The sequence below is a fragment of the Lepidochelys olivacea genome, assembly GCF_965140295.1.
Source record: "Lepidochelys olivacea isolate rLepOli2 genome assembly, chromosome: 7".
In the NCBI taxonomy this organism is placed as follows: Eukaryota; Metazoa; Chordata; order Testudines; family Cheloniidae; genus Lepidochelys; species Lepidochelys olivacea.
In genome coordinates this window covers 6,727,813-6,743,203 of record NC_140417.1, presented here as the reverse complement: position 1 = coordinate 6,743,203, position 15,391 = coordinate 6,727,813, and the positions used below count along the sequence as shown (strand labels likewise).

Genomic DNA, 15,391 nt, shown 5'->3' with positions numbered 1-15,391 from the left:
TTTGCTCTGTGTTCGTACAGCACCTAGCACAATGGGGGTCTAAATGATGGGGGTTCATAAGTGCTACTGCAAAGTGAAGTAGATTGGAAATGCTGAAATATTTCATTGTGAAGATTGCTATCCTGGCTAGACTGAACCTGCACTTTTAGTGAATTTGCCATAAGATGGGATTTCCCTGAAAGGATCAAAATTGTCCCACAAATTGCATGTGATATTTGCCCCTAAGAGTCTTGCTTTAAAGATTTGGCTAGTTCACTTCTACTCTAACTGACCCCAACAGCTGAAATTCCTCTTTAAAGAAAGCAGGTGGCACTGGGTGTTTTCCTTTGACAAAGTGTTCCTTTAGAGAGAGATTACTTTTTCAGAAATGCAACAGCCACCCAAAAGAGCTCTTCTATTAAAGCAGGTCATCCCAGCTTTTCATCACCTATCTGGTGATAGCAGTAATGAATTTTTTATTTTCTGCAGGGTTCACTCTAAATCTGACACAGTATTGTGTGGTGCATACATATAAAAAGCCACTAATTGAAATTCAAATGTAATGAGATGAAGTTTTGCTATTCACCACAGCTGCCTTTGTTTTAGTCCTTGTACGCTCAGTGCACCTAAACAATGCAACCCTCACTTCTACTTTTAAATTCAACATGAATAAATTAAAAGGAAAGAAATCTTTCTAGTCTATTCCAGAAGTGAAATATAGTTAGAAAAACAAGAACCATTATTTTTGTCTTTTGCGGGGAGAAAGAGGTTTTGATGGAATAAGAAGAAGAATAAAAAATCTTGCGGCCTAAAATCTACTTTTTTGAACATGCAAATGTGTTTCTATTGCCTAGGTAACTATTATGGAACACCCAAGCCTCCCAGCCAACCCGTCAGTGGGAAAGTGATTACCACTGATGCTTTGCAAAACCTTCAGTCCAACTCCAAGCAGTCGACTCCAAAACGAACCAAGTCTTATAATGATATGCAAAATGCTGGAATAGTGCATACGGAGAATGAGGATGAGGATGACATCCCTGAAATGAACAGTAGCTTTACAGGTAAAGCAAAAAATATTCTTGTCCATATTATAGGATGCATTGCATTCTCCCCTCCCCCAATAGGAGCCCTGCAAAGCTGCCAGCTCTGGATTGAACCACATTGTAATCTGAGTTAGAAGTATTTCTACTGTCTTCTATTAACACATTTTCCCTAGCTCACAGAATAGTTTAAAAATGTCAGGGATTAACCTAGATGTGTATCTGTTTCCCATACAAAATTATATAGCCCATGATTCCATTTCCCCCCCCTTAACCTATCACTATACTCAACAAAGCTAATTTGCTAAATGAAGGAGCATTATGGTTAATATAAAGCATTTCTTTCTTGAGAGTTCAGAGTAGAATTATGCCATAGACTCTTAGACTTTATCTGTGAAGGGCACATGAAATGAAGATAGATTAGAGAATTCTAAGAAAATTCACTGACTCTTTACCTTTTTGATATCTTATGTTAATGATGGTTAAAGTCTGATTAAACAGCACAGAGAGAAGTTGTATATTTTCTTCAGAACCTCCTGTAGTCACTTCGTTTTACAGTCTTACATAATCATAGATGCCTCTAAAATGGGAAGTAGCTGGGAATTCTGAGTAGACATCTCTTGCTGTGTAGAATAATTGAGAATTTCACATCTATTGTACAGGATGGGGCGCGTTTGTCATTTGAGGTACATTCATGTTCCTTTAAATAGTGTCCACTGAATTCAGTGGGCCAGATTTTGCCCTCAGTTGCATTAGGATAGATCTATTGGTCCTGCTTTGAGCTGGGGGTTAGATTAGATGACCTCCTGAGGTCCCTTCCAACCCTGATATTCTATGACTCCATCAATTCCAAATGAGATGGAGCCCACTTGACAGGAGTGTATGTTCCAAATGATTGGACAGCACCTAGAGGAAAGTAAAATAAATTATTTTAAATCCTTATAAGCATCACACTAATCATTTTGCTCTTGGAGAGGCAGAAGCCGTTTTGTAAAAAGATGTGATGTAGTATTGGAGAGCATGTAAATATTCTGAACCTTTTCCTGTGGACAATTAAAAGCAGCTGCTATTGCAAAAGTTTTAATGAAAATCTGAAACTCTTTGTCATCTTGAAATATTTTGAACAATGTGTTATTTTGTTGGAAACTAAATCTGCGTTGATCCTCACTCCCACCTGTGACTTTTCCCTCTGCTGTTTTCGCTTGATTTTCAGCCAGGCCGCAAAAAATCAAGGAAGTGTTCATTACCACTGACACTTCTACCCATTGTAATCAGGGGTCTGTGGAGCAAGTTGGATGCATTTGAAACAAATTGTTCCCTCTTCACTCTCTCTCCCCACTGTTTTTCTTTTAATTGCTGGCCACGTATTTCTTACCTACACCAAAGCCTTCTCAAGCACGTATAGTTTACTCCTTCTGTTCCCTGTGGTACATCCCCCAGTGTGCTGGGGCTGGCCCACAGAGAGTCAATGAGATGTGAAAGCAAACTTGGTCTGCTTAAGAAGTCCTTGTGTTTCACTTTCTAAAATGTCCTGTGCCTGTCAACGGGTCTCACACTGATCTCTCTGATGTTAATTTGATCTCATGCTTCAGCCTGCAGGGGTCTTGAAGGAACTTTTTTTTTCTCTGATGCACAATCTGGGTCGGGGGTTCACCTAAAGCATCCAAGATCAGCCACAGCTGGAGATGGGATACTGGTTGGGGTGGACCAGTGCTCTGAGGTGGTACAGACAATCCGCTGTTTGAGATGCCTGACGGATGTGTCTTGCTCACATGCTCAGGGTCTAGCTGATTGCCAGATTTTGAGTCACGAAGGAATTTTGCCCCAAGTGAGATTGGCAGGGATTTTGGTTTTGTTCTGCCTTTCTCTGCAGCCGGGGAATGGATCGCCTAGGCATATTTCACCTTACCAATTCCTTCCCATCACCGGCATCGCAGGGTGTCCAGTTCTCTGCCTATGGCACCCAAGAGTTTAGTCTCCTGAGGACTAAAATCCCTTCATTTTACTGAAGTGACTGGGCTCAACATGAGGGTATTTGGGTGAAATTTGGTGACTTGTGAATTGCAGGAGGTCAGACTACATGATCTAACAGTCCCTTCTGGCCTTAAACTGCATGAAACTATGGTGCTGCCCCTCTGGCCCAGAGACTAGGAGCATTGCGGGAAAGCTGTCGCCTGCCGGAAGCTGACCACTCCGCTGCTCAGTGCTGGCAGGCTCAGAGCAAGAGACTAAATGGCTCTGTCCAAATTCCACTGAGGTAAATGGGAACTGGTTCAAGCCCTTAGTCAGGATTTAAACACTGATCCTGTATCTTGGTAGCCCAGAACTTTCAAGTAGCGTCCTTATGATTTATATAGGGCTGCACATCTTTTCAGCTGCTGTGCAAGCATTAATTAAGCCACACAGTGCTCCCATGAGGCATGGAAGCAGTGAACGGTGTTGTTCTCATTTTCACAACCAGGAAACAGAGAGAAGTAAATTGCCTCATTTCGGAGATGGTTGAGCTCCATGTGCATTGCAAGCTGTCAGAGTCTCTGAAAATCAGGCCAGAAGTGATTGGCACAGGATTATGTAGCAGGTTGGTGAAAGAGCCAGGACTAGAACTCAGAAGCCCTTGGCTCACACTCCTCTGCTTAATCAACACCATTACCTAGTTTCTTTCCAAACTATGGGCAGGACTCTCAGTTGGTGTCAATTGGTCTCGCTCCTGTTATTTCAGTGGAGCTGTGCTGTTGATTTTCCTCTAAGGGCCAGATTTTCAAAGTTACTTAGGTGACGAAACATGTTCCTGGTGGGATTTTCAAAGCTATGCACCTAAATCTCATTGGTGGTAGCACTTCAGGTCCAGTTTTTCAAAAGTATGTAAGTCTTTCTGCCAGCGCAGCACATTCCTTCCATGCGTAGAAGCCTGGTTGTCAGGTCTGCTGAAACATTTGCGCTTGCAGATAGATATCCGTGGACGGACATGCCACTTTCTGTGTGAGATAGCAAGTGGTAGTCACTGGAGAGATGCCTGTGACCATTCTTTCCTTGATCTTTATTCAGCCTAATGTTGCATTTTAAAGCTGAGTCAGCAGCCACAGCATTACTGTAACAGATCAGAAACAGAGAAGCCAACTAAACATTTACGGTTGCTCTTGTTTCAGAAACACAGAAGTTAACTGAGGTTTTATAAATGCTCCTGCACTTTCTTTTCATTGTTTTCTTTTTGCTGTTAAGAGCAACCAAAGAAAGTAGCTGTCAGTATAATCAGAAATTATAGCATTTCCACACAGAACAGGAGGTTTTTCTGCTGTTATCACTCTCTCCGTGTTATTGGGTCAGGTCCTGATCCCACTAAGACCAGTGCACATCATGAGTCACTCCGTTGAAGTCACTAGAGTTACACCCGTGTGAAATGAGTTTCAGACCCATCCTCCACTCTGGCCTGTAGGCATTTCCTGTACATACATTGTATTGAAATTGCCAACTGTTATTCCCTTGTCCTCTGTCTGCTTGTGAGCTTCTTGGAGCAGGGACCATCCTCCTTAAGTGTTTGGAAAGCACATGAAGTGGGCACTAGAGCAAATGAACAGGAACAATAGTACTGGGGCAGACTACTGCCCTGGAAACAGCAAGCCTTATGGAGGAGGATTCTTTGATCGCGGCCCTTCTTGATCAAGAACCCCAAGACGTGGGAGAAGTCTCCAGACATTCTTTTCCCTTAATTCTCTCTCCCTTGAAGGGGCTTTCTCTTAGGCCTGGTTTGCGTGAAATATCCCCAAATCAACTGTCTAAGACCATGAAACACAAGATTAATTAAAAATAGGGAAGAAAGTTCAGATTAACAAAACAAGTGATATTCACAATTATTATTATTTATATTTCAGTAACATCTAGGAGCCCCAGTGATGCAGGGATGCTTTTATAGAAGGGGTGCTGAGAGCCACTGAACCAAACAGTAAATGCTGTATATAATGGAAACCACTTCAAGTCAGGGGGTGCTGCAGCACCCCCCGCACCCCTAGTTCCAGCACCTAAGCAGTGATGGACTGTGACCCCCTTGTGCTGGGCGCTGCACAAACACAGAACAAAAAGACCCCAAGGAGCTTAGAATATGTCAGGCTTGGCATTTGACAGAGCCTCGTCTGTCTAGGTACAGAGGCTTACTCGTGGTGGACAGGAGTTCTCTGGCCTGTCAGGGGAGTTCTATGGCTCGTGTTACGTAGGGGATGAAACGAGATGCTCACAGTGGTCACGAGCAGATCTACACTTAAAACACTGCATCGGCTCTGCCACGCCGCTGTAGTGCTTCAGTGAAGACCCTCTATGCCGAAGGGAGAGAGCTCTCTTATCAGCGTAGTTAATCCACCTCCCTGAGAGGCAGTAACTATGCTGACTGGAAAGTTTCTCCAGCTGACCTAGCGATGTCTGCACTAAGGGTGGGGTGGGTGTAACCACATCGCACAGGGCCATGGATTTTTCACACCCTGGAGCGACATCGTTATACCAGTGTAAGTCTGTAGTGAGACCAGATCTTAAAGTCTATGTCTCTATAACAGCTTTTTTAGGAAAACCATCTCTTGTCGTCCATTTCCTTGGTCAACTTCTCAACCTGTTAGCCAGGCAGTATCTCAGAGACATATCTCCTTGTCTATTTTTTTCCTTTGAGTCCTGTTGATTCTCTGAGTCTCTTTCCCAGCCCATTAAGTCCCTTTGATATGCCTGGCTCCTCCTTATACCAGGCATCCCCTTGTCCCTACTCCCCCCCAGGTGAAGCTCCCAGATTTTTTTCAGGATTGTGTTCAGTTTGTTTGTTCCATCTTTGCTTCTGACCACCCCCAAAAGTTACTTTGAAGGTAAATCCCCCTGAGGTTTGGAACCCTTATCGCAGCTCTGCACCCCTTTTGCAAAACTCCATATTGCTGAATATAAATCCTGAAACCTCACATCTTGTGACTTTGCAACTCCCACCCCACCCATCCATCCCTCACAGGACCTACTGCTGGGAAAAGGTCATTCTGAGATCTAATTAATCTCCTTTCTAATGGGAACTGGCCCTGATGAGAACAGTTAACTGTGAAACCAACACACAGTTTTGCCTTTTACAGAGACAGGAGGTATATATTCACTATAATTCCCTCTGACTCGTGTTTTCTACTCTGTGAGTTAATGAAGATACAAATAATCTGTCACCATGAGATCAGACTTCGGCCCCTTGTCTCCACCAACTGAGCACAAACATCTGGATAGAAGAGCATTGGCCCACGCAGGTCAAAAGACTTTTTCATGCTTATTTCATGCCAGGGATAACTCTGCTAACCATATTAAAATTCTCCGTGTTCTGCAGAGGACCTGTCTTAGACTTGTGTTTTCAAGCTTTGGCATGTTTACACTAATGATCTGACGAGTAAGGGAGGAATGAATCATATTTTAGTTTCTTAATCTTGCCAATCTCTACTTAAAAATATTTAAAGGTGCAAATGCAGGAAGCAGACAGTGGGGGTGTTGAACTAATCTTGATAATTTTTTTATTTTTCTGGTTTAGAAAATATTATATCAGTGCCTTTCCTGTTCACAGAAACAGCAGGCAGGGCTCCCCCATGGCAAGGAGTTGGGATTTAGACTGGCCAGTAACTCTTGCTTTGGAAGACTGTTGTGGATTTCCACCCCCTTCAAGAAGCAAAGCTCCCTTGCAGAGCGGTCCCCAGGGGATAGCGAATCAGGGTGACCGCTCTGGGCCCCGCATTTTGGGGGGGCCCTGCGGGTCAGCGCGATTGGCCAGTGCTGCATGGGCAGCAGGTGAACCGCTGGCTGGGGGAGGCTACCCTCAGCCCCGCCCCTTCCACCCAAGGGAGAGTGCACCCAGCCCCAGGAAGGCAGGCGACGTGGCCCCAGCCTCCTGGAGCCCAGCGGCACTGCCGAAGCGGGGCCGTGGGGGGGGGGGGGGCAGTGCCATCAGGCCCATGCCTGGCTGTTTGGGGAGGCGCCGCCTCCACCAGCCTCCCCTACTCGCTCCCGGCGTGGTCGGTTCTGGAAGTGATGTCACTTCCGCCCCGGGCCCCGCACGCCCTAGGGGCGGCCGTGCTCCCTTTACTGAGCTATGTCTACACTTAGCAGCCTATTGCGGCCCAGCTTCAGGGCTGCAGCCGTGCCCCTGTAGCACTTCGGTGTAGACCAGTGGTTCTCACCCTGCAGGCCGCTTGTGGGCCAGTCAGCGCACAGCTGCGGCCCATGTGACATCCTCAGGGTCATACAGATGGAATATATATTGTGTCGATGCGGCCCACAGAACGCATAGAGAGATGCATATGCAGCCTACCATGGTAAATAGGTTGAGGACTACTGGTGTAGACGCTCACTGCAACAGGAGGGGTTCTCCTGTCACTATAGTAACTCCAGCTTTCCGAGAGGTAGTAACTAGGTCAGCGGTTGACCTAGCGCTGTCTACATGGGGACATGGGTCAGCTTAAGTCTGTCACTCAGGGATGTGGATTTTTCACACCCCCGAGCATGACATAGCTGGGTCGATCTAATTTTCTCTTGTACCCCAGCCCCAAGACACAGCAGTGTTTAGAACATCTGTAAACTAAGGCCTGGTCTACACTGTAAAGTTATCTCCGTGATGCTATGTCAGCCGGGGTGTGAAAAAACTTATGCTGACCTAAACTCTCAGTGTAGATGCCAACAGAAGAGTTCCCTTGACATAGCTAACTTAGGCCTGGTCTGCACTTAAAATGTAGGCTGACCTAGCTGTGTCACTCAGGGCTGTGAAAATGTTTGTACCTCTGTAGACGCAGCTACTCTGTTGCTTATGTGTAGACATAGCCTTGCTCAGGGAGTTACACTCACGGGAAACCCCCTTCTGTGGGGCAGGCCGAGCCTATGCTACCGGGCTATGCCAACGTAGCTATGTAATTAGAGTCTCCATCGTGTAATTAGGAGCAGAGATCCAGTTTGTGTGGAGCAGCTCCTAAGGTTTAAGGATGTGAGGAGATGCTACAGAGACCATACACTGTTGCCATTTTGGAGGGTGGGTTAGGGTCTGCTGGGATCCAATGACCCCATTCCCTCACTGTCCCCCACGCCCACCCCCTAAATACTGCAAGCAGAGATTTTTCCTCAAGAGAGAGGAGAACCATGCACCCATCACTAGGGACTATACTATTGCTAGGATTTTACATGGAAGGCACTTAGAGGCTCTGGAGATGAGTAGCATTGTAAAACCCCATGGATGGGGGCAGAACAGATTGTTGCAATCCTGTTACAGCAGGATCTCATGACTATTATAAAACATTGAAATAAATTATTTTCATTGCTTAATATGAAATTGTTTAATATGAAAAAACTCTACCACTTCATTGAATTTCTATGGCACTTGTGCTCCAAGGTACCTTAGGCAATTCTGAAACTCTCCCAATCGATCCTTCTGCTGAAAGGAATCTTACTCTCTTGGGCCCCAACCCCACAAGTTGTTCTTTGTGGGTGGGCCCTTGCACCCTTTCAGAGCCCCATTGAACTCAGTTACTTCAGCAGGCCCCAGTTTGCAGGATTGAGGCTTTAGAGGCAACAGCTACAGGAAAACTCACTATCAGTCTCCCAAGTCCTGTGCTTTGAAAGGTGAGTCGAGTCTTTGGAACCAATATCAATGCAGGTATGGACACAAACAAATGAACAAGGAAGAAAAAGTGGTACAAATATTTGAGTGTGTTTACCGATAATCCTTTTTGTGATTCTACAGCAGATTCTGGGGACCAAGACGAGCACAATATACATAGTATAAGAGAAACAACGCCACCACCTGTGAATAATAGCATCACCGCCGTTCCCACCACGGAACCATCTCAGAAGCTCCCTCAATACCTACCTCCTTCTGCAGAGGAAAACCTAGGTCCTCTACCTGAAAACTGGGAGATGGCCTATACCGAGAATGGAGAAGTCTATTTTATAGAGTAAAGCTCATATTTATTTTGTGTGTGTGTGTGTGTGTAATCTCTGTCTGCAAATGTACATACAAACCATGTGTATTTAATGTCTACAGTTGCTTTTGAGAACTAAAAGATCTTGACCAGTTGTAAGACGTTGCAGTGCTCCTACTTGTGCATTTCCTGAGTGGATCAAGCAGCCAAACTCTTCCAGAGTTCAGAGGTGTTGAAAATCCAATAAATTTCCGGAGCTACTGTAGTTTTTTACAAAGATAGTTACAAGAGCTACCGGCAGTTAAAAATATTGGTTAGTTTTCTAGTTTGGGATGAAAGCTTCTAATGGAAAGACGTTAAGAACTCTCTTTCAGAGCCTGCCTGTGTACATCAGAATGGTCGGGAAAATTCCTCCAACCCCATGCTCAATCAGTAGCAGAGCCCGCGAGCTAACTTGGTACACTGCTGTTCTCATTAAAGAGGAGGGTCCAAATTGGATGCTGACATGCTCCAGTGGGCTTGCACAGGGCATAACTCAGAGCCGAATTTGGCACACAGTATTTGGAAGAACCAGGAAGACAGTGCTGTGGATACTTTTTGCTTGACAGCTCTGTAGTGTCAGCTGCTTTAAAGTGGTCTTAATATTGATTTTTTTTTTGTACCATGAATAATAGTCTCTAATTGTACCTAAAAAGACTGATTAAGACTTGAGCAGCTGCTAAAACAGGACTGTCTAATATGAGAGGTTCCTCAGACAGAGTTAGCTAGTCATCAGAAGAGTGCAAATAGTGTTTGTAGCCTGAAAACAAGCTAAACAAATCTCATAGCTGTCTTTATGAGTATGGGGCAAGGAATTCGAATTTGGTTCTGAAGGTTAGTATACTGTAGTAATGGAAACTGAGGCCCTCTATCTACAAACCAAATACGGTGCATCCAGATACAAAGCTGGCTTTTCCTTTATATAGTACTTAGACCAGAACCTCAGCTTTGACATGTTAAAAATCCCTACTATTTTCTATGGGTGAGATAACTGCCAAACTGACTTTGATTTAAAGGAGTTATGCTACATTATTGTCTGGTGGAGTGACTATGATCCTCTAATGTCTAGAATTGAAGTTACCGTGTCCTTTGGAAGAGATTCTTGGGAGGTCACACCACCGGCAAGGGCAGACCAGCAATCCTCTGTGCAGCACGGCCTCGCATACACTGTGTGTGCAAGATTATGCTAATGGGGGTGGGGACAGGCCCAGACCGTTCCCAAAAGTACCAGAATACCAAGTATTTTGAGGATGCAGCGGTAGTCACCCTGTTTGTGCTTTAATTTGAATTGAGACAGGTCCATTATACTAAACATGGTGCTCTGCCCTCAGTTGTAACTGAATGGTGATTTTGTGCTACTACCTTCATTCTTTGAAACAGTTTTTGGAGGCAGAGTGATTTATTATGCATTTATGCAGTCTTTTAATGAGCTAAAGCCCTGAATTGCCAAATGATCTTTAAAGACTTGTTAGCTCTTTTGTGACAAAATTTAGGGAGGAGAAGGATGTTTCTGTTATCAAAATCATGTTATGTGTCCACTAGAACTTACTTCTGGATCTATCCTTACTTCTATGTGCATACTTGATTCTTTAATACTGTTGCAAGTCATGCCGCAAAACAGGGAGAAGAGAGAGGATGGGTGTGATTCAGTTCATAACAAATAATAATGATCTCAGCTATTGCCCGCAGATCAACTACGTTTCAGTGTAACTTTAGAAAAAGAAAACAAATCCCACCCAATGATTTTGTACACCTCGCTGGTTACAGGGTTGGGAGCAGAAATTCCATGTGAAAGGCTGCTTTTATAATATTCCCTGTCCAAACAAAACCAGGGAATATTGCAAATAGCACAAAAGTTCGTTCTCTTGAGTTTATCAGATGGAGGAGGCTTGGATAAATTTTGTATGCTTAAGCTAGCAAGACCTTATGGGGTTCTCCTGTCACTGGGAATGACCCACCGGACTGACAATTGCTAAAAATATGCAAATACTGTACCCATCCATATCACCACCATTTTCCCTAGCAAACCGCAAACCTTTTATACATTGGAGGAACCCCTTTGCTTTATTATTGATGATTTGTCTTGCTTTGCTAGAGTTCAATTTACTAGTCTGAGAAACCCAAACCACGACCAATGAATTCATCAGAAACTCTCTGAAGTGCACAAAAGAACTGAATGTGTTCCTTCTGCACTGGGAAGGCTGACTAATGAAATGGGTGAAACCAAGGACCTTTTACTACAGCACTCAGACACAAGAATAAATCAGACGTGGAGTCTTCTCCGAGTTTGCTGGTTGGCTGTTAGTCCTGAAAGTAACATAGTCCTCATTACATTATTTCTTAGTTCACAAGGGTTGTTGTGAGGTCTAGTTAAAATTTGTTAAACCTCTTTGAGAACTTTGAATGTGGAGTGAACAGTATCAATGTGACATTAGAACTAAGCACTATTAAACAGAGCCAAAGGCTAAGCTAGATAAATGATATTTCAGTTTTAGAAGAGGTTAGTCTCTTCAGGTTAGATAATATGCAGAAGAATGCATCAAGCACCAGGACTAGTTTATAGATTTAAGAGATTATATTACCCCTTGTCCTAAGACACAAACCAAAATAAGGAGAAAAGCATCCCTACAAAGTATATTTAAAGAGGATGTACACACAATCTTCATCCTTAGGACAGAAGTCAGGAGCTGGTCCATGGACTCGTGAATAGAAAGAGTTGAAAGTTGCGCTGGTCACGATTTCCATCACAGATTTTGATATAAAAGTTTTTCCTGTTAATAGAAACATTTTCATTGGAAATATCTGTTCTGATTGATGTTTTCTCTCAAAACCCAACAAATTTCGAAGAAAAATTTAGAGGAAATTAAAAAAAAAATTTAAAATTTCCCTGAGGAAATAACCCATTTCCCAGCCAGCTCTCGGTGGCAGATGAGTCCACGAATTAGTCTCCACATTAAAATGTGATCCAGAGTGTAAGTGAAAGTTTACCGGTCCCTGCTGTAGTTACCCCTGTGCCTTTCACATGAATTTCTGACTTCTAGTGCTGACTGTTTTTAAAATCTCAGATATTTTTTTCCTATCAATGCTGAAAGTCTCTTGACTTGCTAGCCGGTTTTATAAAACATAACGTTGTTATATTTCTTCTGAAATAAAAATATGCTTTCAGCTCAGTTGAATCATAGAGAGGGCACATGTTTTTCTGTCACTGGTACTTTAGCTCGGTTTATTAACAAAGGTCATATTTCCATTTCTGGTTTGCAGCCATAATACTAAAACAACATCTTGGCTAGACCCACGGTGCCTGAACAAACAGCAGAAGCCTCTAGAAGAATGTGAAGATGATGGTAAGGGACTGAAAACAGTGAACTAAAACTTAGTGTGTTTGCTCTAATTTAGGTAAATAGATCCCCCCCCCCCAACAATACTATGATTGCAAAATGTAAAATAAAGAACCAAGAGTGCACAGAGATAACCACTATGAACATGAGTTTGTTATACAATCACTACGCACATGTAAGGTGAATCATCATGATTTTCAAATGATCTTGAGTCAGACAATCACAGAAGTATTAGAACGAGGAGGCATCCATTTTTGCACAAAAGGATTTGAATGTTCATTGTTGCTGAAAGAGACCAAGGTCCTTTGAATGCATGCGCTAGCTAGCACGCCTGGGCAGGCATGGAGTAAATGGTGCTCTGCATGGCCCATTGCCTTATGCGGTGGTTAGTATGTTTTAAGTGGATCCAAAGGACATTATTATTTCCTCATTTGGGTAGAATTAAAAGGTTAATGTATTGCTTCACTTTTGAATGTTACATTCTGGTAGTCTGGTTAGCATTATGATTGCTAAAGAGAAATTATATTTGGAAATCATGGATTTTTATCACTTAATTTGCACCAATACCATTTTGCATTCCTTGAGATGTTGAAAATGCAAGCCAATGTTCAGTTTGAAGGCACATAAATAAATCAAGCATCCCAATCTGTGACTGGAAGAGGAGGTATTTCTCTTAAGTTTACCTTTAAAAAGGCACCAAAACAAAAAGTTCAGTACAAAAAAATTGCAAAAATAATAAGGGCCAGTAAAACATTTGTGAAAATATGCACACAAATTTTGGTCCTTTGAACTTTAACACATACGCACAAAAAAAACCAAAACAGGAAAACAATGGCATTTTAACTGGCACAGTGCTAGGAATGAGCATTTTAGAGTGTCTGCATTATTATTCTAAAGCTAATTTGGGGATTATGATCAATCACCTTCTCGCTCAAGCTATTTGTGAGTCAGGCTCCTATGCTTTAGGGGTATTATCTTACTTAGGAAAGGAATGGACCTGATTGTTTCAGAAGTCACATCTAAAGTTGCTGTTACAATCTTGTAATTTGTCAACCTTCATTTTTTTCACATCTGAGTTCTTTTTCACATGTAATGCCTGGATTTGACTGTAGAAACCGCTTTTTCATGAGAAAACCAGATAGTTGTACATGTGGCTAATGGACTTGAATGCTCTCAAAATACAAGATGTCTTGTGATTGCACAAATTTTAGACAAGACACTATGCATTCAGTTTTGAGAGGCCTACTTGAGAGCCCTTTGAAATGTTGGCCCCTTCTGTTGGAGACTAGATCCTGCAAAGTTTGTGGGACTCCAAGCACGGAGATCCTTGATCCAGGGTTGATCCCTTTGCAGGACTCGGGTCTGAAAATAGATATATCACTGGGAGCTCGGAGAAACAATTTAAAATAGAACATAAATTACACCTAAGCTTTCCCCTGGCTGAGGCTAGAGTTTTCCCTGAAGCATACCCTCTGTCCTAACTCTCTCTTCAGAGTGTGACTCCAGCTCCTGTTTATAGTCTCAGGTTTCAGAGTCGCAGCCGTGTTAGTCCGTATCCGCAAAAAGAAAAGGAGGACTTGTGGCACCTTAGAGACTAACCCATTTATTTTTTATAATCTGGTTGAAGTTAACAAGGTGCACCTGCCACTGTGACTCAGCGGGAAACACCCTGCGCTTTCATACAGGGTCAGGATACAAGAATCAGGGTGACTTACCAGAGGGTCCCCTACATTCTGGTACCATGCACCAGAGGCTGCCATTCTGTTATACCCTCATCCTTTTCAACTAAACAATAGGCACCTGAACAGCTTGTGTAATTGGGACAGTTAATTTATAATAGTGTGATATATTTTTTTAAAAAGTAGCTCCTTCCTTTCAGCTCATTTTATCGTTCCTGCCTATGTTTGCTAATGAATTATTCTTTTTCTATCAGCAAGTAGTAAAACTCATTACGTCCCAGGTGCATTTAGTGCACTGCACACTTCTACTTCGCTGTTCTAAGTCTGTCTCTATAGTTCGATAAAAGCTCCTAGGTGTGAAGAAAAGGTAAAATAACATTACAAATCCCAGATGACAGTCTGATCCAGCCGCTGTGGACATAAGGTTGCTCATGTGAGTAGCTCCACTGAAGGCTATGGGGGAACTCCCAGGAGTAAAGTTGCGTGTCTGTTTTCAGGCTTGGTCACATCATGTGTACTGTGGAAAAAGTAAATACTTTGAGTGTTAGACATCTTTTCAGACTTGTTTTGAATTTTATCTGTGTTGTATTCTTTCCATGGCGGAGTACAAATCCCTGAAAGTTTTCTGTTGTTTACTGTATATGAAGAAAATGCCTATTAGCATTTCACACACAAATATCTAACCAATTATTCTGGCATACTATAACACAAACAGCTCCTGGGTAAGTTAGAGCACATAACGTATTTCTTCAGTGTCATAGTTATCAACAGCAATCTGATGGTATTGTATCTCTTATGTGTGTCATTTATTAACATAGCTAATACTTTTCTGTTACGTCCCAGCTTGTTTTACCATCTGCATTCTAGTTGTCATCACCTTTCATTTTCTGACTGCAGTATTATTCATAAGCCAAGCAATACCATAATCATCTGTCATTGTTAACTGTTGAAAATGAGGTCTCTTTGAAGTTAATGCAGCTACATCTGGGTCTCAGGCTCTTTACTGGTGCATCTGTTTTGCAATATTGGAAATTTAGGCCCCAAATGAGCAAGGCACTTAAGCACATGCTTACCTTAAGTGCATAAGGTAGTCCCAATTAAGTCAGCAGAGCTACCTATGTATTCCAGTTTGAGGTGTTGAAACAAACATCTCTGAACTGGGTTCTAAGTGACATCCTATTTAAGGGCAAAGAGTTCCTCTCAGATCTGCACTCAGCTTTGGTCTCCTGATCAATATATAGCCTTTTGCATCTGAGTGTTTTCCCACAAAAATGATATGCAAATTTGTTTATCACTCAATCTAATCACATGTTGGCATGAAAGTAACTGGTGCACAATTGTTTTAACAGTGCAAGAACCTATTCTTTTATGACTCGCATCAAGGTCCGTAAATACTGTGATCACTAAGATGTGATAAA

The 15,391-nt window shown here is 42.7% G+C and overlaps 1 protein-coding gene across 18 annotated transcripts in view; it reads left to right on the top strand.

Moving 5' to 3' along the window:
- MAGI1 (membrane associated guanylate kinase, WW and PDZ domain containing 1) overlaps positions 1–15,391 on the top strand; it is a 477,619-nt gene that overhangs the window by 377,889 nt on the left and 84,339 nt on the right. For 17 of the 18 annotated variants that reach the window (XM_084634942.1, XM_084634955.1, XM_084634943.1 and 14 more), the window contains 3 exons: positions 834–1,040; positions 8,740–8,950; positions 12,218–12,300. In XM_084634942.1, the coding sequence (XP_084491068.1) occupies positions 834–1,040; positions 8,740–8,950; positions 12,218–12,300 (501 nt within the window). The remainder of the gene's footprint in view (positions 1–833; positions 1,041–8,739; positions 8,951–12,217; positions 12,301–15,391) is intronic. The other variant, XM_084634953.1, reaches the window with a different exon arrangement.